The sequence below is a fragment of the Rhinocladiella mackenziei genome, assembly GCF_000835555.1.
Source record: "Rhinocladiella mackenziei CBS 650.93 unplaced genomic scaffold supercont1.2, whole genome shotgun sequence".
Lineage (NCBI taxonomy): Eukaryota > Fungi > Ascomycota > Eurotiomycetes > Chaetothyriales > Herpotrichiellaceae > Rhinocladiella > Rhinocladiella mackenziei.
In genome coordinates, this window is record NW_013550603.1 from 1,250,765 (window position 1) to 1,275,005 (window position 24,241).

Consider the following 24,241-nt stretch of genomic DNA (forward strand, 5'->3'; position numbering starts at 1 on the left):
TTCAAACCACCAAGAAATCATCTTCGCGGGTTTCTATTGGATCATTTTGGGCCTTGCCGTCGTGTTATCTGTTCTCCATTCCTCGCAATCTACAGAAGAGGCTGGAGAATGACCACCCCCAGAAGGACCTCTCTGGGTGCCTATTCGAAGTCTTGCCATTCGGTGTCGACTTGTAGCCATGGGCCTTGAGGACTCGAAGTCCAATGCCGTGAGGGTGGCCACGATCCTGGGATCTTCACCGTCGGTAGACGTCGACGATCCATCAAAAAGAGCTGCACTGCTCCTTCAGCAAACTCCACTCCACCGTTCCAGACGAGGATTGGGACAGCCATGAGGAAATTCGGCTCTATGTCCTTAGCGTCGGAGCACTCTCTGCTACATTGGCAAGTGAAGATTATACGTGGATTGTGACCGAGATCGCCTTTTGGTCCATCGCTGGTCTGAGGTATTGGGACTTGAATTTTGGCACTTTCCTTACACTGCCCGAGAAGTTCTTCTACCTGGAGTCGGCTTAGAAAAATAGCCTGAGACGAGGCAGATGCAGGAGAGGACTACTGAAGGGTTTACGAAGGAAAGAGATAGGAGGCACAATAGTATGATGCAAGGCATAGACGTCTTTTCGTCTGCTAGAAACGTTTTTCATCCAACTCTTGCTCCTCTTCTCCTTCCTCTGTCACCTATCTCCTAGTACATTAGCGGGAAACCAGGAAACAGCCGGCAGCGGAGGAAGATCACACGTAGAGAAAAGGGGGTTGCCGAAGTGAAAACGACAGGCAGCTTGCTCACGTCCATGGACATCATTGCCACGTCTTTTTTTTTTTTTTTTTTTTGTGTGTGTTTTTCCCTCCCAGGAAGGAGGGTTTTCATTTTTCTTTCCTCCTTCGCTCATTTCTGCTCTCCTCTTCCACATCTCATCTTGGCATCATACCCTCATACCCTTCGATATCTGACTCCTCGTTTGGCGTTGGCTTGGTTCATTGGTGCTTTTCCATCTCCTCTCATCTCTCAATTCTCCAGAACCACATTTGTCCTCTCCGATCGCTCCATTCAACATTCACGTTCAGCTCTCTCTTCGCAACTCGTCACTGTTGGCGACGTAGGCCCGAGCCCATTTTCCGTCTGGCCCACTTCAAATTTGGATGATGATTGGGACACGTTAAAACAGGCCATATTGTCTCGGTATGCATGGATCGGGACTCTGGCCGACGTTGTCATGATTGTCGACTTTGTTGGTTACCTTGTGTGGAAGAAAGGAAATCATCACAACTTACGCTCATCGCATCGCACACCACCGATTAGGGGTAACTTCCTCATCTATCTCCGTCTCTTGTCTATCACCACTACTCTCCTCCTCTCCTCACCCCCACTATGTCCCTTGATAGCAGCAGTACCTCGTTTGTCTGCCTCACGGCGTTGGCGGGCGCGGTATTCGCGTTCGTCCGCACTGGATTCCTCCTCAGATTCGTGAGAGTCGCACTCGGACGAGCTGGAACTCCAGGCTCCGCAACGCTTGCCGCCGCAGTCGAGTTTGACGCGCTGGCCCGACCGTGTCACACCATAGCGCTCACAGCGGCAGCTATGGTCGCTGACGCTGGACATGCTTGATGGTGACGAGCGCGAGAAGGCTGTACCGCTTGACGAGCTGTCATCTGACAACTCGGATGGCGAGGCCGACGAAGGATCACTGATGCGGTAGCCGGCGAAGCGTTCTTCGAGATCGTCGACTGGAGAAGTCTCGTAGTCGGCTTCGCGCAACTGGCGGGACGCGTACGGCTTGCTGGGCTTGGGATGCTGGATCTTGCCGGGGCTCAGGGCTCGACCTTGTGGGATTTCGCGGCTATGACGGCTGCCAGGGAGGCTAGACGTGGTGACGGTGGGGCGTTGCGCTTTGCCGCCATCCTTGTCACCTCCCGGAACGTCGATGATGTTGAGCTTGCGACCAGTGGTCTTCTCGGTGACGAATTCCTTGGCCGGGTCGTGAGAGACATGGTAGCCATCGACGATGTAGTAGTACCAGTAGCGAGAGCCGAGCTTGAGGCCGTTCGAGCCTTGGAAACGGAACGTTCCCTTCCAGGATCCGGGCTTAGCTGAGCTGTCTTTGACCAAGGACAATGGGAGTTGTGACTTGTAGTTGTCCCATGAGCCAAGGAGATGGACAGTCCGGACGTTGGGAGACGTGCGGAGGGTGAATGAGAGCTGGACTGCTGGGGATGACATAATCGGGGGGGGGTTTTTTTTTTTTTGGTGGTTTTTGCTTTTTGTGGTTGCTTTGATTGAATTAGCTATGTATCTAATATCAAGTTAGCATGAGGGCAATGTCGAAGGGGGGATGAAGAGGTGACGTACAGACTGATAGGAAATGCTCTGTCGTCGAGACTTTTTGATTCGTATCAATGCGTAAAGACGATCGTGGATTCGTTAAGGCGCTGAAGAGCCGTCGGGGCGTTCGTAGTAAATGTCGCTCAATTAAAAATGCTTACAATGCTCGATATGGATCGTAAAAAGATAAGAATTGAAGAATGCAAGTTGACTTGATATATGGTCGGTCGATTAATCGTTGCAGATCAGATCAAGTGGCACCACGCAAGCACGTCCACAGGTGAGTTGTGTCTCCGCGAAGTCTTTTGGAGTGAATGATTGCCGTACAGACAGAGAGGCAGTTGATCTAATACGGGCAGAGCTTCCTCAACAGATACGTCAAGGGGTGGTGGGCAGTATCTAGGAAGGTTTGCGAAAGGTGCGTTGTGGATTAGAAGTCGTTGCTGAGAAGAGTGGCCGGCAATCTTGACAACAAACCGACGTGGGACGTTGAGGATGGTTGTAGTACAGGTGGTGCTTGATGCTGAGTACGAAGAAGAGTAGGTAGTGTTGAGCCGTGATGACAAGAAGATGTTCGACGGTGGTCAAGGTGACTTTGACTTGTCTGGTTGATTGATTGAGGTCGAGGCTGAACACTACTCTCCAGGAGTAATGGTCTTCTTCGATTGGATTGAAGAGATTGAATCGACGTTGGTGGATGGTATCGACAACGACAACAACAACAGCAGAAACTGATTGTGCTTTGAAAATAGAACAAAACGGATTAAGTGTTGCTGAAGGTGGCACAGCAAGTTCAGACGTGCGTTGAGAAAGAGCTATTAGACTTTGATTTTGGTGGAATGAATGATCGTTGACCAGCAACGATGATGGATTCCCTTTCTTTCAAAAGTGAATGATGAAAAGTTTCTTTTGTATTCTTTGCAAAGATCGGTGTTGGTTCTGATATGCAACAAGAAGAGCACAGCTCGTAAATGTCGCGAGTCAAACGTTGAGGGTGTATTGATTGATATGTATTAAAACTTCTTGAAGATTGGTTTCAATCAAGCCGATAGTGTACCGGACACCACCTTTGCAACTGTTATGCTGAGTTGGGAACCAAAAAAGAATTTTTCAAGAATAGCTCTTTCAACCGCGACGACTAGAATTAAGAAGGCTTGCTTGCATGAAGAAAGGAAAAGGGAATCAAGATGCAAAGGCGGGTTGGGGATGGCAATATTTAGATACGGCGACAACAGACGGACCCATTGACCGGTGTGGCCGCAGATGGGCCCTTGGAACCGAGCAACTCAGCGGCCTACCTGCACCCGGATTGAAGGGCAGTGAGAAAACCCCATCTGCGTCGTGATGGGTGTTGGTACAGTCGATGCAGCGGAACGGGGGAGGATCGTGACGAGAGAAGCCAACTCAGTGGTGGGAGCAATGAGCTGGGCGGCTAGAGAGCGGGAGAGAGAAGAGATTAAGCTGGATTGAGAATGACAGAATGGGACGCCATCGACAACTGGGCGCTTAAGCCAGCGATGATTGGTGTGATGAAGATGGCCTAGAAACGGGAATCCTGGTCGAGGCAGTCCAATCATCAGGACCATCGAGAAGATCTAAGAATAGACACAGAAGAGAGTTCTCAGAGACGGAGAGGACATCACGATGAATCTGCACTCAAGCGCTTCCAAACGTGATCAAAACCACTCCATGCAGTAGTCAGTCAAACTGCTTTTCTCGGTGCATACACTATTGAAATCGACGGGGCAAAACAACAAGGCAGATGCTGGACACACGACACGAAATAGGTGAATGTCAAACATGCCAATGACAAGCCCGTGAGGATAAACATCGAGATGCCAGTAGATACACTCTTTTTTCTACACAACATCCATCCAGAGTCCACCAGGCCATTTGCCATTTGCGCCCAGTGCCCACGGACACACCTTCATGTCCATAACCGCTGCCAACCCATGCAGACAGCAACCTATACAGGCACTTGACCGATTCAATCTGTTCCGTGTCGCAGCAAGGTTCCAAAAACAGAAATCATTTCTCAAATCTTGAACCGCCTTGCCACGTGCCATTCATCGACCGTCTAGAACCATTCCTTTGCCAACCATCGGTTGAAGAACTCCAAGCTGGCTTCTGGTTGATCAAGAGGCACCATATGACCACCGGCGTGGATCTTCATGAAAGTAAAGTTGCCATGTGTCTTGACCTCTCCAATCTTCCGCCTGTTCTTGCTGCCATCCAGGTGAAGATCCTTCATCTCGGCCGCGGCGAATCCCTCGTGATCTGGATATTCAAGCGCTTCGGTCCACGCTTTGTTGCCCAGCCAGTTGCAGATGAAGTCGGCATCCCCTGCATAGATCAAGACCGGCATCTTCTCGATCAGCCCGGGCACCAATCGATGGAATGGTTGCATCCAGTCCCCTTGGAACAAAAAGTTACGGTTGATGTCAAAGTTGCACGAGTCATAGCTGTCCACTTCTGCACCCAGGGCTTCGATCACGGACTTGTCGTTCAACCACTTGCTGATGTATCCAAGCTCGGGATAGCACAGGTTGCTGCTGTCCTTGCACTTGCTGCGCACATCGTAAACGTTCTGCCCGGTTCGCTGGTAAGGGGCGAGCATGGCGTTGTTGCAGTAGATACTGGCGGGGACACACGACCACACGCTCTCACTATCGTAGCAGCTCTGGATCAGAGACAGGCAGCGGGGGAGTGCATTGTCCATGGCCTGGCAGGATTGTGGGTCGAGAACGGCAGGCCACCCACCCTCACCACAGGCCATTGGTCGGTAGTACCCGTACTGGGTCAATCCATCCGTAAGTCCGTTGCCGATCAAGACCGACTTGAGGTTGATATTGGTTTTCTTGTGTGACATGATTTCAGATGCAAACACGGGAATGTAGTGTCCTGCATACGACTCTCCCGCAATGTGGAAATCTTGGCTCGCATACTCCGGGAATTGCTCGAAAAAGAGGGTGAGAAGAGCATAGACATCCTTGCCGGCCGCCACGGTGTTGGAAACGCTGGAGCTCGAGTAGGAATATCCGACATTGACGGGCTGATCCAAAAAGATGACACTGGCATTGTCATTCCAAGAGTATGGGTTGTACACCAACTCGAGCTTCTCGTTGATGCGAGAGGGGCCAAGTTCGAGGAAGAGTCCGGTCAAAGACGAGCAGCCGGGGCCACCGTTGAGCCACAAAACAACGGGGTCATTCTTGGGGTCATTTCTGGACTCGAAGAACCAGTAAAACAAGTGTTTGTCGTTTTCATTGTCATCCAGGTATCCCGAGTATTGCTTGACGTGGGGATCGACACCGAGAGAGCTAGGGTCGACTGACTGGACTCGAAGGTCATATGTATCCAGCTTGCCATCAAGACGACGCTCTTGTTCGCCGTCGGCATTTTGAATCCACACTTTCTGAATATCGGCGCCACGAACAATGTGATCCCACTCATGGTCCGGTCGGCGAGTATGTTTCTTGGGTGTGGAAAAGAAGCTGGCGCGGCTCATGTCTTCGGGATAGAGAGCAGCCACCTCGTCCCAGATCGCTGCGGCTTCGACGGTGAGCCCTTTAAGGGCATCTTTGAGATGATGGAGCTGGTTGTCCAGGACATTCTTGGCTTCGGAAGGGAAGGACTTGGGCAATTGAAGAGGCTGTTGTTGTGGAGCAATGGCAGCTGAAGCTACCCCAGCGAGGAGAGCGGTAGAGAAGGCTTTCATGATGAGAGTTGGGGTTCCTGCTACAAGGTGCTCGATAGGGGGGGGTCGTCTGCTCAACCAGCTAACGCGGTAGCGATATCGATAAAGGTCGCCCTGACAGAGAGAGACGCTTGCACAATCTGGTAGAGCGTCAAGCCGGCCAGAGAAACCAAACAGATGAAACAATGGGACAACAAGAGACAGGAATGGAGTACGGAGGATTGAGGAGGATAGGTTTTAACCGCAAGACTGGTCAGGAACGAAGGTGCCTAGATGATGTGGATGGTCTGGTCTTTCCCCTTGTTGCTGGACGACCATCAACTTGCTCAGTGGCTGTCGGGGGGCCGGCAGTTTCAGACTTCGCTTCTTGGGCCTCTGACATCATGTGACACTTAGTCAGGCAGCCCCCGACGCTGATAAGGAATTGAAGTCTGTCACGTGAGAGAAAGATCAAACCTAGCCTTAATGTGGATTAGCTCTTTTTTCACCTGCCAAGCCCACACATTGAGCCCATGGAACTTTCAAAAGATCTTGCGGTCGAGATTGTGACTTCACAATTGCCAGCAAAACCCGTCAAAGAGAGACCTGCCCATCATGTGTAAGCACCCCCCCAAAACAGTGGACGGTCAAGAAGAGAATTCTCTGCGAAGACTACAATTCGTTTGCAATTGCGATGAACCGGAGAACAACCCATGGCTAACTTTTTGTCGCACAGCTCTCGTCAGTGGGGAGAAGTCGAACTGTACGAAAAACGCGGATTCCTTTTTGAACGATCTGGTATTAACATTCCATACAGTCCAGTTCATCCTTCGTCTTCTCAACACCAACGTCGATGGCAAGCAGAAAATCATGTACGCCTTGACCCGAATCAAGGGTGTCGGTCGTCGCTATTCCAACTTGGTCTGCAAGAAAGCCGATGTGGACTTGAACAAGCGGTATGATGGGCTCGAGACGACAGGCCGAAAGAGCCATGGTGACTGATGGAAAATTTGGTAGTGCCGGTGAAATTACATCCGAAGAACTCGAACGAATTGTCACCATCATCCAAAACCCGACCCAATACAAAATCCCAGAATGGTTCCTGAACAGACAACGCGACATCGTCGACGGTAAGAACACTCAAGTTTTGGCAAATGGTATGGAAAGCAAATTGCGTGAGGATTTGGAGCGTCTGAAGAAGATCCGCGCTCATCGGGGTCTGCGACACTACTGGGGCTTGCGTGTCCGAGGTCAACACTCCAAGACCACGGGCCGAAGAGGTCGTACCGTCGGCGTCAGCAAGAAGAAGGGCTAAGCGATCTACCCTCGTGTCACGTTTACGGCGGTGGTTGGGAGGATGGTGTTGGGACAAACCCTGAAAGAGTATCGCAATATTTTGCCGTCAACGGGGGACAACAACAATCGGCATGGCTGGGGTTTTGCAGCTGGTGCAATGATATCACAGATATCATAAATACTCGTGGAAGTCGACAATTTGTAGACTTCTGGGGAAATGCGTGGCCTAAGTTCAGTGCTTGACTTTTTGGTCTCTTTTCGTTTGTCCCCTCCGTGAGTGGTTTTTCTCCTTCTGTTTTGCATACGCCGGTTCATGTATTGTCGTGGAAGCGCCAATGACCGAACGGTGATACCAGACACAAGACACATGTGACATATGGTTGCCGCGGTCTCTGCACCCGCTTGATTCACCTAGGACAGCCTTACCCTCGACCGGTCCAGTCCAACCATTGTAACCCTGTTTGACTGAGTTTCCGGGAGGCCTCCGAATACACTGAGAAGCTGGCCGTCAACTGTTCAGTTGTGTTGCAATAGGGTTCGAAGGGGAAGGAATATGAATCCCTCCCTCCATTCTCCTCCTCCTCCCTTCTCTCTGTTTATCCTCTCCAATACAGGACCAACTCAAAATCAGCGCCCAACCTCCTGTCTACAACAACCAGTCGCCAATTGGGTCCCTTCGCCTTCCTTCATACAAATCCTTCTCAAGAAAGCAAACATGACCTCCCTCGCCCTTCTCGTCATGTTCATCATCATCCTATTCTCCTCCATCGTCTCAGCATTCTCTGGTTAGCTTCGAACTGAGCAACGTAGTCGTGTTTTCACCATTCCAGGCGGACCCGAAGTCACCCCAAAGCACTTTTGTCTCTTGTGAGTCTTCAAAGATGGCAGTCGACTTCCGCGATCAAGATACTCCAGAGGTTAAACCTACGCACTGTTACGTGGAATGGGCCGTCCGGATCGAGCACACCAACTTGGGCAAAGGGTACCTGTGAGAACACCACCTTCGGGGTCATCGTCACGTCATGGCACAGAATTCAGAACCTCTCATTGGAATTGATACACACCCACATTGACAGCAGGTACGTTTTGATGTCGCGCACCCCTCCCCAGGCAACCAAACAAGTTATAAACAGTATAGTATACCCAAAAGCAAATCCCTAACCGGAAAATCAACCTCACAGCGTCGGCCAAGCTCCCTACAACGTCCTGACAAGATTCTCCGATTTCTGCCTTACGTCCCCGGACACGGAATACTATAAGTGCGACCTATCCCAAGCCGAGTGCGACAGCTGTGACGGGAAAGTTATTGTCGCGAATATCACGTCGACTCTTGCTTGAGGGAAGTTCACTCTGCATTGGTGATCATCCATATCCAGGATGAGTGGGTTGGCGGTTGACACAAAAAGGAGATTGAAGGATAGGAGTCGAGGCTACTGATCTGAGGATATTTATGGTCGACGAAACAGTAGCCAGAAAATTACCCTCGCAGAAAGGCTAATGAGGCTCATGCCCAACTAATGAACAAGGCGGGTGGGGAGGAAAAGGAGTAGAGAATAATTGATGTCATGATCTGTTCGTTCGACCCGTGGGGGAAACAGCTCTGCTGAAGGGGTGAGGACGAACGAAAACGTTGAGTTTATTCGAATGGAATCCAGTGCAGTTAGAAAGATAGAGATGAAATTATCAGGCAGCGATGGTATCATATCAAATTCAAGCAAGGCCTGTGAGTTGTGATTGTGCAGAGACACGACCCATACCCTTCGGTAGAGACGTTATTGATGATTTTGCCTTTGCTGAGCCAAAGGCGTTCTACTCATAGCTCAAACCTGTTCTTCCTTCGCCCACTACTGCTCATGAGTCTCTTCTTTGTCGCAGAGCGTGTCGATCTTGACCTTCGAATGTGATCAAGTCAAGCCTCCTTCTCGGCTCGGCCCATCTCGATGTCGGTCTTGGGCCAAAAGTGGCTGAGGTCGCCTACGGGAAGGGTGATAGCCATGCGCATCTCAGCCGCCATCATCACGAACGTCATGTACCAGCCAAGACAGCCTACCACGAATAGAAGGGCGCCACCAGCCTACAGAGCAAAGTCAGTATGTTAGAGATGGCACTGAGGCGCACGTGGTAGAATTGAAAGATCGGAGTAGCGGACCTTTTGCAAATCTCCTGCGGCGTCGAAGTCGCCCGTGCTAACCTTCCAATACGCGCCGCTGAGGACCCAGGCACCGAGGGTGACAAACAGGAATATCAGCGCAAAGATCAGGTTGGTCTTGAGCGTGAAGATGAAGAAGGTGAAGAGCGCAAATCCCCAGACGATCAGATAAAGGGCAATGACGGCGTTGTATTCCTTGGACCCAGCACCGACGACAGCGTTGGTGCCGGTGGGAGAGTAGGGCGCTGCCAGTCCAAGCGTTGGCAATTGTAACATGCCAAAGCTGAGCCAGAACACAGCAAACAGGCCGCACACCATCATTGGGAAGAAGTTGCCCATGATCCATTCAAAGATTGTCGTCAGTGTCAGGAGAAGAGGCCCGACGAAGAAGAAAATCCCGCTGTGTGCATCGTTAGCTGGAGTTGGGGCGGATTCGAAGATCGCCAGGCTGAAAGCCCTTACACGACAGGCGAAAGACCCTCTGCTCCACCCCAGCCCATCATAACCATTGAGAAGGTCATGGTTGAAATGACGAAGCTGTTCACATCAGCTTTTTGAGAATATCGATCGGGGATGACCAGGTTTACCCAACGAAGCCGAGAGGAGTCGGATTGGCGAAGCGCTTGAGGTTGTCACCGGCATGGGGAACCTTCGGAGTGAGGTAAAGCTGTCAAGGAGCGTGCAGTTAGCCCGGGAACCTCTCAAATGTGCTGTAGCAGAAGCCGCATACCTTCTCGAAGAGTTCCGGACTGATTGAGACCGCGCCGGCAGACATGGCGTGTGTCAATGGAGGCTTCTCTTCGATGATATCCCGGTTAGGGGGAGTAGATTGTTCTGCAGACGACATGTTGATTGTGAATTTTCAAGCTGGCACCCAAAGGAGGATCGATAGAGAGAGCCGGAGAGACAATGCCACGGGAGTTCGGTGAGGCCAGACAGCTCCTCTTTATTTCACCTCTCAAGACGTCTGAGTCGGTTGGCGACGAGAACGCCATGAACGTGGGGCCTTGGACAAAATAGAATCATTCTCTTGTTCACCGTGTCCATGTCGTCCATGTCGCTCCACAAAAGGGGCCAGTCAACTGCCGAGAACATTATGCACAAGTATGCATTTGGTCACAGAATTTAATTCCATTTTTGGGGGGGAGGGGGGCATGGCTGGCCTTGCCAGGATTGAGAGGAGACAAGACTAGTCGAACACGTCTGCACACCTCCCAAGCCAACCAGTAGATTTGGCATAGCTCCTTGCTCTGGCATTGGATTCGATCTTCAAGGACGATGGCTTGAGGAGAGGGTTCAACCCCGCAATAAAAGAGGCAGCCTTCTGGCCAGTGAGAGGACTCATTAGGCTGAGGTCGAGGTAAATATCTGGTGATCCGAGGGTTCCTTTAGGATCATGTGGATGTGGAGCTGGTGGAGAGAGGTATGAGAGGGTGCTGGACTCGGGGACAAGGCATGGAATGTGATGTAAACATAATCAAAGGTTTGCCCTGTTAGGGAATGGTCGAGTCCGCTTCCCCCGCAAATTCGAGGAGAAGCGCCGATGGATGATGCTTGCTGCTGCCCGGGAAGTGTTCCCCAGACGTGGCCTGTCACGGCATGGGGCTGCCTGCCGTTGGACCCAAACGACCAGCCGTCCCCGAAGCAAAGAGTTTGGAAAGCGCGCCTGACGCAGCGATTGGTCATTGGAAAAGTACATAACCAAAATAGCAAGGTTGCAGAAAGAAAATTATGGTGTATGGTTGCGAGAGAAACAAAAGAGGGAACTAGTTGAGGAGGCGAAGAGTTGCCGAGGTGTAAGAGATGCCCCATAATTTCTCCGTACTCCGCCAAATATGCCACCTACAAAAGCCAGCAACTATACTCGAGACCATGTGGCGCCACCAGCCACGGCCCTATACGATGGAAGTTCTCATAGGACCTGTTGAGATGCAAAACGCCGCCATCAGCCTTGACACTCGATCGTTTCCAGCCATCTTCCGAAGAGCCTTCGTTTGGCAGGATACGTGGGCATGGAGAACTTCGAATTTCACAAGGGAACAAAGCACATACCATGCATTTCGCGGCTGAGCAGTGAGCGCCGTGCCTAGCTGTAAAGGAAGTGGATTCCAAGGCCCAACCTAACTTATAAGGCCTATTGACTCTAAGACCAAACTAATATGGGGTATGGCATCAATTGCATGTTGTGAACCCCCCTTTGGCGGCTTGAACCGATATCGTACATTTTCATATATTCGTGTCCTGGTATCCGTGATGACATAATGAATAATTCTCTCCCTTTTTCAAGTACCCACAAACAAGACTGGACCACTCTGAGGACTCAAAACACACATTGATACAAGGTCAGTGATTAATGGTGGTAACATCGTCCTCCGACTTGGATCTGGTGTGGCGGGAGGAGATGATCCAGGTGATTGGGTGGCATCTGAGCTGGAACCAAGACTTGGAAGTCTTTCTCCTGCTAACGGTATGCTGAGGAATTCAGAACCCCTTCCAACGAACACTGGTCCCGCTTCGGCATCGGAGCCTTCAAGTGGGATAGAGAGATCAATCCTAGTTTCATTTTGCACAGTACTGGGTGAAACAATTTCGGCTGGACTGTTTCGTGCAACATACACATCGGCTAGCTTTTCCGCGGCCGCTTGCAGTCGAGTCCGGACTTTAGAGCCCCGAAGGTAAGTTGTGGTCTTGACTTCAATCTCATTCGGACCGTCAGCATCTGTAACTGCTTGCCAATCGTCCAGTTTGATGTCGTGAATACCAGTGTCGGCGCTGAATCGATGAAAGAAGAGCTGATCAGGGAACCTGTCTGATATATAGTACAAGTCTTTCGCCCGTTGTTCCCACTCAGTCGCCATCTTCACGAGATCAGAGAGGAGACCAAGAGCCTCGACCAGGCCGTTGGGCAAGAGATGAGTCCACCATGGTCGTTGCGGCAATCCCGCCTCATCAAAGCCTTCGGGCAATGTACCCGTTCCGATGTTGATCATAACTAGCTGTTGCTCCACTGAGAGAGTATGGTTCTTTTGGAAATGAAGTTGGGCCTCCCACGAGGGATTGTTGGTTTCGCCATATCCCCCGTCGGCAAAACATCGGCCTTGAATTATCATGGGCTCAAAATATGACGGTGCTGCTGAAGTCGCCCTTGCGGCTTCTCGAAGCTCGAGATCACAATCTTACATGTGCTGTCGGTCCGGTCCTCGACATTCATGCGTGCAAAGGAAAACAGGCAGTGGTTTCGGTTTCTCGTGACAAAGGACCGCCCTACCTACCCCTGCACGCTAATTTTCTGAGTGCTACAACGTAGTTTCAAGTCGTGCGGCTGGCCTCTGGATGATAACAACTTTTCAACGGCTCGTTGGAGTCTCTTGCCGGAGAACTTGGACCAGTCATCCCCGAAGATTCTTTTTAACAGTGGACGCTCCTTTGAGAAGATTTCTCCCGAAAGAACTTTATACTGTTCAATACATTCTTCCAATGACATGTCCAGCTTGACCAACATTAATACAATCAGTCTGTCCTTGTTAGCTCAAGCCTTCTTGTTGAGGGAGGCCTACTTACCCGCCTGTCGACGTTCCCACAGCAATGTCAAAGACCTCCTGAGGATTCAGGGTAGACTGGTCGTCTGGTATGACCTGCCTTTCGACAAGTTCTCGGGTCACAAGGGTGAGTAATAGCCGCAGGATCAACAACGATGAGAGACCCCGGACGCCGCCACCATCTGCGCGGATAGTTAGCGCCACCCTCTGGAATAGAGGATCGATAGTTCTCGTACCTAGTGACACCATGGCCATAGGTCGCAAAGGTCGCTGAGTTAGGCTTACAGCAGCCTGAGGCACCGTATTCATCGTCTTTTGGTCTATTCGTATACAGTCAAGTCGGATTGAGGCAAGTGATATTTGACTGACGGCGAATTGCGCGTGCAGAACGAGATCGGACGCAGATTTAAAATGAAGGTAATGCTTGTTGCTGAGCCCTCAACTGTGTCAACGAAAGATTGGGGTCATGCACCCCGATCACTCCTGATGACATGGCTGCGGCCACGGAACGCCCAATTGGAGAGACAAAGGTCCCCAGAAAGCTTGACTCACTGGAGGAAAATCGAAGTCATAATCTGGAGCACACTCATTGAGACATGGATGTCCTTGAGGAGAAGTGACCAAGTTCGAATGAATCGATGGGATTGCAGTGACATCGAACCGGGGGGATTTAGCGCCAAGAAGCAATCAGGCTGCATATGGATGGGGCCAAAAGAGGAAGAAGAGGCGATGCACATGTCACAAATAACAGGCGGGGTAGAGGGCTGATTCATTTGACCCTCTCACAAGGTGTCGCGTGGCGAGGCTATGCGTTGAGAGGTTTTACAAGGACGTAATGAGAAGCCAGTTTGCGTCAGGAGTGCTGAGAGCTCCGCCTACCATATGGATGAACAAACGCCAGGCTCCAGCCCGAGGTATTTGAAGGAGAGAAAGTCATGAGGTCCATAGGAGTCCTTCAAAATAAGATCCCACCCAGTGGGTATGGTTCCAGTGAGACAGGCATCTGCAGAAAATGGATCGACAGAATCCAAGATCGTTGAAAAAATACTCACTTTAGGTGCGTAAAAATTTTGTACATTCAACAAAATTCTCAGTATCTTTCCTGGACTGACTCTAGTAGATGGTGGTGGCCTTCAAGCGCTGGTCACTTTGAGCAGTATCAACGCTGTTTGCAGAGCAGTGGCAAAGCAAAATGGGGCCGCCCGGCCACCAGCACCTCGTGAATTATTCGACATGATTGGGGGTGTGGGCATTGGCGGGTGAGTTCGATTCAAGCTCAAGATGCCTCGCTCTGACCTTAGACCTAGGTGGATTGCGCTTCTGCTTGGGCGATATCAACTCGATATAGCCGCCTGTATGGCTATGTACATGGAGATCGCGAGGAAGGTGGATGTTGAAACGAACAACCCCAACGCGCAAAGGATGAGCCGATCTTTCAGACTTGATCAGGATCGACTTACCACAGTTGTTGAAGAGACTCTTGAGCGATACGACTTGAATCCAGTGTTGATGCGTCAAGGAGAAGGGGCGAAGAGACAAAGGAACGGTACGAGCCGCTGCCAATATGCGTGAGTCGACTCTGTGGCATAAACAGATTTGCGGCCGGCGTCGTACAGCGACAAAACAAACAACAGGAGAAATACCAGCTGTTCAGGTCATATAACATTGAAGAGTACAGCAGAAACACCAGCCTTCCCGGTCCAAATCCTGAGAACTACCGCATGCCAGAAGTATTTGCCGCAACGGGAGCGGTGAAATTTTTCTTAAGACCGTATCAGATTAAGAATACGATCTTCTTTGACGAGATCTTTCCCCAATCGCATCCTATCACATCCATTGCACTGGAGGAAGCATTCGGCCTCTACGGCCAGAATGTGGACATCTCTGTCCTTCTGAACATTGGGCCAGGGATTCCTTCTCAGAGGGACTGCGAAGAACTCGACCTCATGTGTGTTGGGCCCATGATACGACTCACTAGGAAGTTTTCATGGCCCAAAGGGAGACACTTTTCCATCAAACAGAGGTTGTTAGGCCAGTCCGAAAGTCAAGATGAGGAGACATCGAAGCTCACGAGTCCTAGTGAGATTGCCCTCAAGCTAAACGAACAAAGACGGCTGGATATTTGTGCACGACTAAGGGAACTGTATGGTGATTCAGGATCGGAGAGGTATCATCATCTCGGACCAGATTATTCGATGGAAGGGGCTTCGCTGAACGACGTTCACGCCATCAATCTCCTGGGCATAGATCGAATGAGTGGTGTCAGGAGAGCATCGCTGAGCTAGAGGGCGTGGTGAGACAGTGCTGGGTCGATGCAACAGCATAAGCATGGGAGGATCAAAGTCGCATGCTTCTGAAATGTGTGTGCATGTTCAGAGTCCAGGAAATGTCAGTTAATCACTCAAACCTTCCTCCAAACAAATAGGTGTTCAGTCCACGTACCCGGTCTCTCTCTCTTTCACACACAACATGCCATTGGACCATCTTCGACCGGGAGTGCTAATTTAGTTCGAAGAGGGAGTGCTCGACTGGACGAACTGAGGGCGCAATCAGCGTCAGGCGCAGGGGAGCTGCAAGATTGACAGCCACAGACAAAAGGCCGCCAATACTTGCTGGATCGGAAAGGGGGAAGGAGGACAACCAAGCAACGACAAGCTCGCTAGAGCCCGAGGGGCCCGTGGGTGACAGTGTTGGATGCGAGCTGATCCTGGGATTTGGACTGGGTTTGGTGGCATCCGTGGGTAGTCGAGGAGGTTGCAATCTTGCAGCTTGAGCAGATCCAGCCGCGGCGATTATGGAGAGCCCTTGCCTGCGGCCCGTCCTTCCCCCCCCACCAACTGTCACCATAGAATTCCCCTGCCAGCTCATGTTGTTCTACTCTCATCATCCAAAATGTCACCACATACTCATTCGCCATCCGGACGTTCCTCATGCGAGCTTCGTCATGCACCTGAGGGGCCGGACCATCTGAGTAAGGTGCTTTGCACAACTTCTGCGACCCAATCATCATGTTCTCTACCTCCTTGTAGCTGTCCTGGTCTCCTGCAGAACCAAAAAACTGAAATTCCCTGCCTATCTGTTTGCTCCCTGACCGCCCGTCCCTCTTCTTATACTCTCAGTTTTCTGCTGAAACCTTGCCAGCTTCTTTTCTTTCGATTTCCTCCGTCTCACTCGACTCCTCTCTCACCGTTTTTCCTACTCCCAATTGCGCACTCCGCCGTCTCCTAAAGATTGCTCGAGCAACATGGTGCACTTAGCTGGCGTCAAGCACGACCCTCATCGAGGCGCAGGTTTCGATGCTCCTCAACGCCGGGCATCAGTTGTCCCTGGCCTTGAGCACATCTCCCTCGAACCTCCTGGAGAGGATGACTTCTCTACTTCCGTCTACGGCTCCCGCTTCGCTGCTCAAGATCTTCCCAGCCATGAAATGCCAGAAAGAGAAATGCCAAAAGAAATTGCCTATCGCATGATCAAGGACGAACTGAGTCTCGACGGCAACCCAATGCTAAAGTAGGTTGATCGTTGAGAGACTGTGAATTGGCTCTAACAATGCCGTCAATAGCCTGGCCAGCTTTGTCACCACCTTTATGGTAGCCCCTTATTCATCTTGAAGGAGACGTGCATAGTTATGCTGACTCTTGTGGCTAGGAAGACGAAGCTGAAAAGCTGATGACGGATGCATTTTCCAAGAACTTCATTGACTACGAGGAATATCCACAGTCGGCCGAGATCCAGAATCGCTGCGTCAATATGATCGCGCGCCTCTACAACGCTCCTGACGCTGAAAATGGAACAAACGCAATGGGCACCTCGACAATTGGCTCCAGCGAGGCAATCATGCTTGCCGTCCTGGCGATGAAGAAGAGATGGGCAAACAAGCGCAAGGCCGAAGGAAAAGACTTTTCGAAGCCCAACATTGTCATGAACAGTGCAGTGCAGGTTTGTTGGGAAAAGGCTGCTCGCTACTTTGATGTCGAGGAGAAATACGTCTACTGTACTGAAGATCGCTATGTCATCGACCCTGAGGAAGCTGTCAATCTGGTGGATGAGAACACCATTGGCATTTGTGCCATCTTGGGTCTGACATACACCGGTGAGTATGAAGACGTTCAAATGATCAATGACCTACTTGTCGCAAACGACATCGACTGCCCCATTCATGTTGATGCCGCTTCGGGTGGATTCGTGGCCCCCTTCGTCAATCCTAATCTGGTCTGGGATTTCCGCCTCGAGAAGGTGGCTAGCATCAACGTCTCAGGTCACAAGTATGGGTTGGTGTACCCAGGTGTCGGCTGGGTCATCTGGAGATCACCCGAGTACTTGCCCAAAGAACTCGTCTTTAACATCAACTACCTCGGAGCTGACCAAGCATCTTTCACCCTGAACTTCAGCAAAGGGGCAAGTCATGTGATCGGCCAATACTACCAAATGATTCGTTTGGGTAAACGTGGCTATCGAAGCATCATGCTCAACCTCACCCGTACATCCGACTATCTGGCTGCTCAGCTCCGAGCCCTGGGCTTTATTCTCATGTCTCCTGGTGGAGGGCGATCATTACCCGTGGTTGCATTTCGCCTGGACCCAGATGACGATCAAATGTTCGATGAATTTGCCATTGCACATCAGCTTCGTGAACGTGGCTGGGTGGTTCCTGCCTACACCATGGCCCCGCATAGTGAGAGGCTCAAATTGATGCGTGTTGTTGTCCGTGAAGACTTCAGCAAACAACGCTGTGACAGTCTGGTGTCCGACATCAAAATGGCGTTGCAAGTGCTGGGAGAGATGGACCGCAAGACCATGGAACGATACCAAGAGTAAGTCTTCCGGAAAATAATTTATCCCTTTGAGCATAATGCTAAATGCATTGGGCAGGCACGTGAAGAAACATACTCATACCGGCAAAGTTGGTCGGAATGTTGAGCATTACAAGGACGAGAACCACTCTCTCCAAGGCAAACACGGAAAATCTCACGCCATCTGCTAGATTGTTGCCTCGACCTCCCCACCCTAGATGGTGTGAGACCAATCCAAGCTAGATCGATGCTTGCAAAGACTAGCTAGGAGTGATGGAGCTCGGCGAACGGCTAGATACCTCAGCTGGTAAAACAGAAAACATTGTCATGAAATGATGATTCCCCCAACCAGAGAATGGAGAAATAAACTTTAACCAAGGCAAACTCTTTCGGTCACTCTCTCATTCTGACCGTCAGGGTTCCCCATATTCCGTCTGTTTCTCAATCAAATGAATATATGCTTCCAGGGACTCTCCGAGGTGTCTCTCCCTATTTTCAATGATCTTTTTAGCAGTACACACTTCCTCGGGATGAGGTGATGGGCTTTGTAGAAGCTGATCGACCCCCAACTCGAAACAAAGCTCCTGAGGCCCAGACGATGTTCACGTTGAAGAATCTTCCTTTGTCAGGCAATCCCTTCCGTTCATACTTCCGACGTGTATGGACAGAAAATTGACCTGATGAGCGGACAGAGCGAATCCTACCATTCCGATAACTTGTCCCTCCCATCCCATCTCAATTATTTCGGTCGGATATCGAAGGGTTCAGGCATGGCGAAAGATGCCGCATGGCCATCCACCAGTCATTCACGCCCACGTATTCGGTGGATTCGAATCCCCCAGCAAAAGCAATTCTCCAGACAAATCTTCCTGGGCGAGGTGGACGTTTTGTGCTCCAGAGATATACGCACGACATTTGACAGGCGAACGTTCACGAGTACTAACTCTTTCCTGGCAATATGAGTAATTATTGATGACCTCGAAGCCTACCTTGCCTGGACGTTTTTGTTAGCATCTACTTGTATAGATGACATCGGCACCTTTAAAATTGATATCGTACTTACATGAACGCAAAGCCGTCATCCGACTAGGTTGTGGAACTGTTTTGCCCTGGAAAAAGCTGTAGGCCCATGGAGGAGGAGCGATGGCGATGGCATCTAGGTCAAAGTCGTCCCAGCTTGGAAAGATAACGGGCAGATTCTGCCGACTCGAGAGCCCCTCGATCATTCTCTCCGGTAGGAGAAAGTCAGATACGTATTCATGGGTGTGCTTTTGTTGGCCAGGGCCGGTTCATTCAGCAGAGTGTACGATAAGAGGTATGCGTCTCGGTCGGCGGTGAGTTTGACCAAGCGAGGGAGTTCTTCTGCAGAGATTTGGTAGAAGCGCTGACAGGTCTTTGCGAAGTTGCGGGGAATTGACCGGTCACCACGGGTTTGCCCATTATCTGCTCGAGAGTCTCGTCGGGGAGTCCGAGGATATGTCCCACAGAGAAGAACAATTATCCTATCACGTGAAGATTCTATCATCGCGGCGATGTTGACGGACAATGGTGACTGTCTTCCATTGATGGCTTAAGTTTACCACACCAAGGCATATGCAGGTTATTAGAATAGGGGCTCACAGCCTTGTCTGAGAACAGCTCGGTATGATCCAGAAAATCCACGCCACTGAAGGATAAGACTCAGGGTCAAGTCTCCTCTTTGTCTAAGAACTTTGATTAAATGCTGCTAACTTGGTGAATGAGTCAATGAAGTTTCATAGCGTTCCTGCATAGAGGCTGAGTCCGCATCAAATAACAGTGTCATCACGGTAGTGCTGGCCTTTCCGGTGGGTGTACTTTGGAAGGAGTTTTCTTGCGGCCTTATTCTTGTTCTATCGGTCTCGATCTCTCAGAAATTTGTCGGCCAAAGCTCTCTGTGGTTGATATATCTCTTTATATAACCCGACGTCACAGCAGCCATATTGAGAGAATGAATGTGTTGTTAGGCGGTGGATTAACGACAAAGGAACGTCGATGCGCTTTGGGTAAATCATATTTCGCAGGCGCACATTCGAGGCTGGAGCAAGGTCAAAACTGACCTGAGGCTTGGATTTTTGGATTGGCAAATTCAACAACACTATCAACACTGTTGTCCAGGAATCTGGCCAAAGGATATCTCATGGCAATCTTGCTGGTACTTGGATATTCTAGATGAATAATCTAGGAAGTGATGTCGCACTTATCGAATTTCAGCAGAGCATCATGATATGCTCCCTCATACGTCGAGTTATGTATTTACAGACTACACCTCTAGTTGTGCATGTAAGCCTCATCTTCTATTTTGGTTCGGCACTGTTTGGCCTCGAAATCAATACGCAATTCTTCATCAATCCATTTTCATCCTCTCTCAATAATCTCAGTGCCTTGTCTGGTCAAACATCAGCACTTTCCCATAGGAAGCCCACCTCCCATTCCAATGCTTGAAAGCCTGGTAGGAAATTGTAATTCGAGCATGGCATCAATTTCAGCCAGTGTTTGATCATCATCCCAGGGGGAATAAACCACGAGATGGTTTGTTCCAATGCCTGCAAGCGCTGCAAAGACAACCCCAGTCTTCCCTCCCGGGTTTCTGGCATCAGGATATGAATGTATGGTGTGCAGATACCAAAAGTTATTGTCCAAACACCATTGAAGAACCATCCGAATCCTTGGTTTTTGGCTCTCAGTTGGAGTGTTGACGCTTTCGCCGCGTTCACGTAACCGGTTGCTCATACACCGACGTCCAGCAGTGGTCGTAAGTGGTTATCATACTCGCAACGGAATGGGGGGTAATAAGGATGGATATTGTCAGAATCAATATCCGCCTTCCAAATTTGCCCAGTCCGAAAGGTCACCATGGCACTAGCCCCTATTCCACAGCAGATGCCGGCAATGAGGAAATCAATACCGATGCTGGCATCCACGTCAAGTGGCCTCTTCGGTGTGAGATTGCTGTTATTCCCAATTGAATCGATTCGGAAAGAAGTTCGAAACTGACTTGAACCTCAGCATCTGTCGTTGACTCAGTCTTAGCCAAACGCGACCGGACCGAAACTACACCAGTGAGTGGTCCAAGGAGTTTGAAATCGAAAGAAGGTCTGAACTGGTCCTCGAAGTCGGACAGGAAGGATCTCAGACAGACAAGTTGGGGTTGATGAAACCAACCAGCAGTCGAGGAGCCGCCCATAACACCAATTGGAGTTGTGGCACTCTACCCGAATAACCATGAAGATGAGACAATATATTGTTCCTCATAGAGCTCACCAGACACTTCTCTGCAAGATTCTCAGTATACACTTCAGCAGAATACAAGAGTACAGTAGAGCACTTACTGAAAGACAGGCATTGAAACAACAGTCCCAACAATGACCAAGTCAAATCCTCATAGAAGGATTCCGGAGTTCAGACCACACATACATGCAGCGGTTATCTTTGGCCATATTGAAAGCTCTTGAATGGAGGATGACTCGCTGGGCCCTGCAGCGGGAATCTCTCTGTTTGTCTCTTTCCCTGTGAGCTCAACGTGTTTCGTCTCATCTTTGACTTCACCCACGGCCTGAGGGTAGCATTGCGCCAATACAGATGCCTCTCAAGGGACTAGCGAGAGAATATTTCAACGAGAAAGAGGGCAGATATGGGAGAGAGCTGCGACCATATTGTAAAGGTGATGAACGGTTTCGCACTTGAGTGCCTGTCATGCAGGGAGGATGTCGTCGTCAAAGTCGTTGAGCAACCACACACAAAGCTCTAATTGTTTCCTTTCCTTATGCTCTGCTTTTCTTCGTGTGCATGTGTCCTCTTAAAAAATACCAAGAAAAGTTCAATGCACTCGCCAACTTTCTACCCGCCCATGTTTGCTTGCCCCTTACATAATCCATGCACGTATCGTCCTCTTTGCGTCCCTTGTTCTCTGAGTGGTCAATTTGAAACGGCCGAGGCCATGGTAGCCAATGACATTGCGCTACCGCAATATGAATGCCTGGAGATGACTTCGAGCAGGCAAGACTTGCGGAGGACCGAGTACCAAGGCATAATTAGGAGGCGCTTACTGTACTGTAAGTGGATCCTCCATGGCAGTGGTACGCCTGGCTAGAAGGCGTTGAATGTGGTAGCAAGCTTTGCCACTGAGTGGGGCGATGGAGCTACCACCACTGCGAAAGCGCTGCCGACTACCGGGGAGAAATACCATCGTAAATATCCATTTTTGCCCAAAGTCGCACTCTGCATCTCTCCCATCTCCTGCCACGGCCAACTAGTAGCTGCATAGCGCAACCCATACCTCGCCATGAGGCCGAAAGCGTGCACGACATGTCGCCAGTGGAAAGCTCGCTGTGATGCCTCGACCAGTCACCCAGACCCTTGTACTAGATGTCGAACCCTTCGTCGGACTTGTACTTTTGACCGCAACTTCAAGCGGATCACCAAGGCGAAACGCATTCTGGAGCTGGAAGAAGAGATCAATCATCTCCGAGGCACTGCCGCCCAGCCTCTTCAAAGCCAACCCCAGCCATCTTCTACAACAATATCTGCCAGTCCGCATACATCTCCTGCTGACAAAACCTGCCCGCCTCCGGCAACAATTGTCGCAACATCCACACCGCCAGCAGACGGACTTTGTCTCTCGGCCAAGTCGATTGGCAATGTCCATTTCAGCGCAGCTCAGGTGACGGAGCTTTTCCGAATCTTCTCAATCCGCTGCCATCCTCACCTCCCCATGAATATGTGTCTTTCGCCGGACCCAGTGTTTGACAGATGTCCCCTGTTGTTCTGGGCCATTTGTGCGGCCGCTGCTTCAGATCATCCCATACTTCTGCTTCAGCCAGAGATCTCCAGCCTCGTCGCCACTATCATCGCCACTCCCCCTCGGTCCGTTGAGATTGTTCAGGGCCTTCTAATTCTTTGTATGTGGCCGTTTCCTTACTCCAACACCACGGAAGATCCTTCTCTTATCTACAGCGGCATGGCGACTCAGGCGGCCCTTCAGATGGGTCTACATCGACCCAATTTTGGAAACGAGTTCAGTTCAAAAAAGGACCCATCAGTGGAGCGGGAAGAGGTCAAGAGGTCAACTTGGTTAGCCTGTTACATTGTGGCCCAACTGCAGTCATTTCGCCTGGGCATTCCCCTCTCGATCCCCGTGGATTTTTCTTTTCGGGCAGCCCTCAGTGGCAGCCATATTTCTCCGCTCCTGGCCAACCTGTATCGAATCTCTCAATTCACTACACAGTTTAATAGTGTCATCGGTGCAAGTGCATCAACGCCGTCAGGTTTGTTGGAACCCTCGACTCGAATTGACATGATCAAACTCTTCCTTGTCGAATTTGACCGGCTTAAAGAAGAAATCGCTGGCGAGACATCCCAGATGCTCGATCTGAGTCTTCTTGCCTCTAAATTGCAGCTGTTGTCGTTCGCATTACATGATGATACTCCGAGATCAGAAGATATTGTCCCCCTTTACTACCAGGCCGAGAACGAGGCCATGCGTCTCATCCAGACGGCATCAGAATGCAACCTCTCAATTGTACCCGCACACATTTTGCGACATTTGTTTTTTGCCACCGTGATGCTGATAAAAATTTCTTGGTCTCCATATATCAGCCAACGCGAACTTGTCCAGGACAAAATCAACCATGCCATTCAATCGCTGTCTACTGCCGTCAAAGTCCAAGACGATCATACTCAGAGAGGATGTCACTTATTGCGTAGCACAATGATATTGAGAGATTGCAAGAGAACGCCATCGATACGGTCAAGAATGGCTTCGTCATTGTTGTTTGACAATATGCGGGTGCGGAAAGAATATGTGGACGAAGCTTCGGCTGCCGTTGTCCCCCCCAACTTTTTGGATTTGGATGGAATCGACTGGCAGGATCTCGGTGCAATCTTCGTGTAACAATAGTGTGAGTCTGAAATACCACCAGCTTGAACAAGCGATACGAGTAGTAATTTATCAGAGGCCTTGGCTTCCTTCACACGGCCTTGTCACTCCGCCACCACCATAAAACGTCTCTGAGTCCTTCTCCCCCTATTCAATCCACCTTCTAACCAATTTACTCAACTGCTTGTACCAACGCTTACGCTGCCCCGTCCTACGCTATACATATCTCCCTCTTGACTCGGAAAAATATGCCGTCTTTTTCACTTCACCGGCACGGGCCCACAAAATGCCAAAACCAGCTACAGACAGTGGAGTGCCCTCTTGTCATCGTCAACATCGGCTGAATGGGAACTACCCGTGACCTTTCGCTCCCGACGTCCTTGGGTAAGCGGGCGCTTTTCGATAGAGGGATGTGCACTCTAGTTACCAGCATGTGCTATTGATGTCACTCTGCATCTAGTCGAATAAGACGAAGGACAAGGGGTCTGGCGAAATTTGGTGGGAATGGATAGGACTGAGCAAGCAAGTAAGTGGTATAGTGTTTGCAGCAGGAAATTATTAGCTTCGCCTTCG

The 24,241-nt window shown here is 50.3% G+C and overlaps 11 protein-coding genes across 11 annotated transcripts; 5 read left to right on the forward strand and 6 right to left on the reverse strand.

The window, feature by feature from the left end:
* Positions 1-178: 178 nt before the first annotated feature.
* Positions 179-515, forward strand: Z518_02257 (uncharacterized protein; the record flags this gene model as incomplete). The annotated part of the gene is made up of 2 exons (XM_013419286.1): positions 179-240; positions 290-515. The coding sequence occupies 2 exons, from the start codon at positions 179-181 to the stop codon at positions 513-515; spliced, it is 288 nt and encodes a 95-aa protein (XP_013274740.1).
* Positions 516-1,314: 799 nt separating this feature from the next.
* Z518_02258 (uncharacterized protein) lies at positions 1,315-2,217 on the reverse strand (the record flags this gene model as incomplete). Its single annotated transcript, XM_013419287.1, has 1 exon — positions 1,315-2,217. The coding sequence occupies one exon, from the start codon at positions 2,215-2,217 to the stop codon at positions 1,315-1,317; it is 903 nt and encodes a 300-aa protein (XP_013274741.1).
* A 2,179-nt stretch (positions 2,218-4,396) lies between these two features.
* Positions 4,397-6,037, reverse strand: Z518_02259 (uncharacterized protein; the record flags this gene model as incomplete). Its single annotated transcript, XM_013419288.1, has 1 exon — positions 4,397-6,037. One exon carries the CDS (start codon positions 6,035-6,037, stop codon positions 4,397-4,399), a length of 1,641 nt encoding a protein of 546 aa, XP_013274742.1.
* A 573-nt stretch (positions 6,038-6,610) lies between these two features.
* Positions 6,611-7,310, forward strand: Z518_02260 (40S ribosomal protein S18; the record flags this gene model as incomplete). The annotated part of the gene is made up of 3 exons (XM_013419289.1): positions 6,611-6,758; positions 6,813-6,951; positions 7,013-7,310. The coding sequence occupies 3 exons, from the start codon at positions 6,611-6,613 to the stop codon at positions 7,308-7,310; spliced, it is 585 nt and encodes a 194-aa protein (XP_013274743.1).
* A 1,890-nt stretch (positions 7,311-9,200) lies between these two features.
* On the reverse strand, positions 9,201-10,287 carry Z518_02261 (uncharacterized protein; the record flags this gene model as incomplete). The annotated part of the gene is made up of 5 exons (XM_013419290.1): positions 9,201-9,365; positions 9,441-9,840; positions 9,903-9,977; positions 10,028-10,107; positions 10,171-10,287. The coding sequence occupies 5 exons, from the start codon at positions 10,285-10,287 to the stop codon at positions 9,201-9,203; spliced, it is 837 nt and encodes a 278-aa protein (XP_013274744.1).
* Positions 10,288-11,722: 1,435 nt separating this feature from the next.
* On the reverse strand, positions 11,723-12,550 carry Z518_02262 (uncharacterized protein; the record flags this gene model as incomplete). The annotated part of the gene is made up of 1 exon (XM_013419291.1): positions 11,723-12,550. The coding sequence occupies one exon, from the start codon at positions 12,548-12,550 to the stop codon at positions 11,723-11,725; it is 828 nt and encodes a 275-aa protein (XP_013274745.1).
* A 158-nt stretch (positions 12,551-12,708) lies between these two features.
* On the reverse strand, positions 12,709-13,288 carry Z518_02263 (uncharacterized protein; the record flags this gene model as incomplete). Its single annotated transcript, XM_013419292.1, has 3 exons — positions 12,709-12,955; positions 13,002-13,161; positions 13,216-13,288. The coding sequence occupies 3 exons, from the start codon at positions 13,286-13,288 to the stop codon at positions 12,709-12,711; spliced, it is 480 nt and encodes a 159-aa protein (XP_013274746.1).
* Positions 13,289-13,960: 672 nt separating this feature from the next.
* Z518_02264 (uncharacterized protein) lies at positions 13,961-15,264 on the forward strand (the record flags this gene model as incomplete). Its single annotated transcript, XM_013419293.1, has 4 exons — positions 13,961-14,036; positions 14,100-14,238; positions 14,287-14,547; positions 14,574-15,264. 4 exons carry the CDS (start codon positions 13,961-13,963, stop codon positions 15,262-15,264), a joined length of 1,167 nt encoding a protein of 388 aa, XP_013274747.1.
* Positions 15,265-16,223: 959 nt separating this feature from the next.
* Z518_02265 (glutamate decarboxylase) lies at positions 16,224-17,963 on the forward strand (the record flags this gene model as incomplete). The annotated part of the gene is made up of 4 exons (XM_013419294.1): positions 16,224-16,489; positions 16,542-16,569; positions 16,628-17,793; positions 17,852-17,963. The coding sequence occupies 4 exons, from the start codon at positions 16,224-16,226 to the stop codon at positions 17,961-17,963; spliced, it is 1,572 nt and encodes a 523-aa protein (XP_013274748.1).
* Positions 17,964-18,578: 615 nt separating this feature from the next.
* Positions 18,579-18,998, reverse strand: Z518_02266 (uncharacterized protein; the record flags this gene model as incomplete). Its single annotated transcript, XM_013419295.1, has 2 exons — positions 18,579-18,766; positions 18,836-18,998. The coding sequence occupies 2 exons, from the start codon at positions 18,996-18,998 to the stop codon at positions 18,579-18,581; spliced, it is 351 nt and encodes a 116-aa protein (XP_013274749.1).
* Positions 18,999-22,075: 3,077 nt separating this feature from the next.
* On the forward strand, positions 22,076-23,683 carry Z518_02267 (uncharacterized protein; the record flags this gene model as incomplete). Its single annotated transcript, XM_013419296.1, has 1 exon — positions 22,076-23,683. One exon carries the CDS (start codon positions 22,076-22,078, stop codon positions 23,681-23,683), a length of 1,608 nt encoding a protein of 535 aa, XP_013274750.1.
* Between the last annotated feature and the right edge of the window lie 558 nt (positions 23,684-24,241).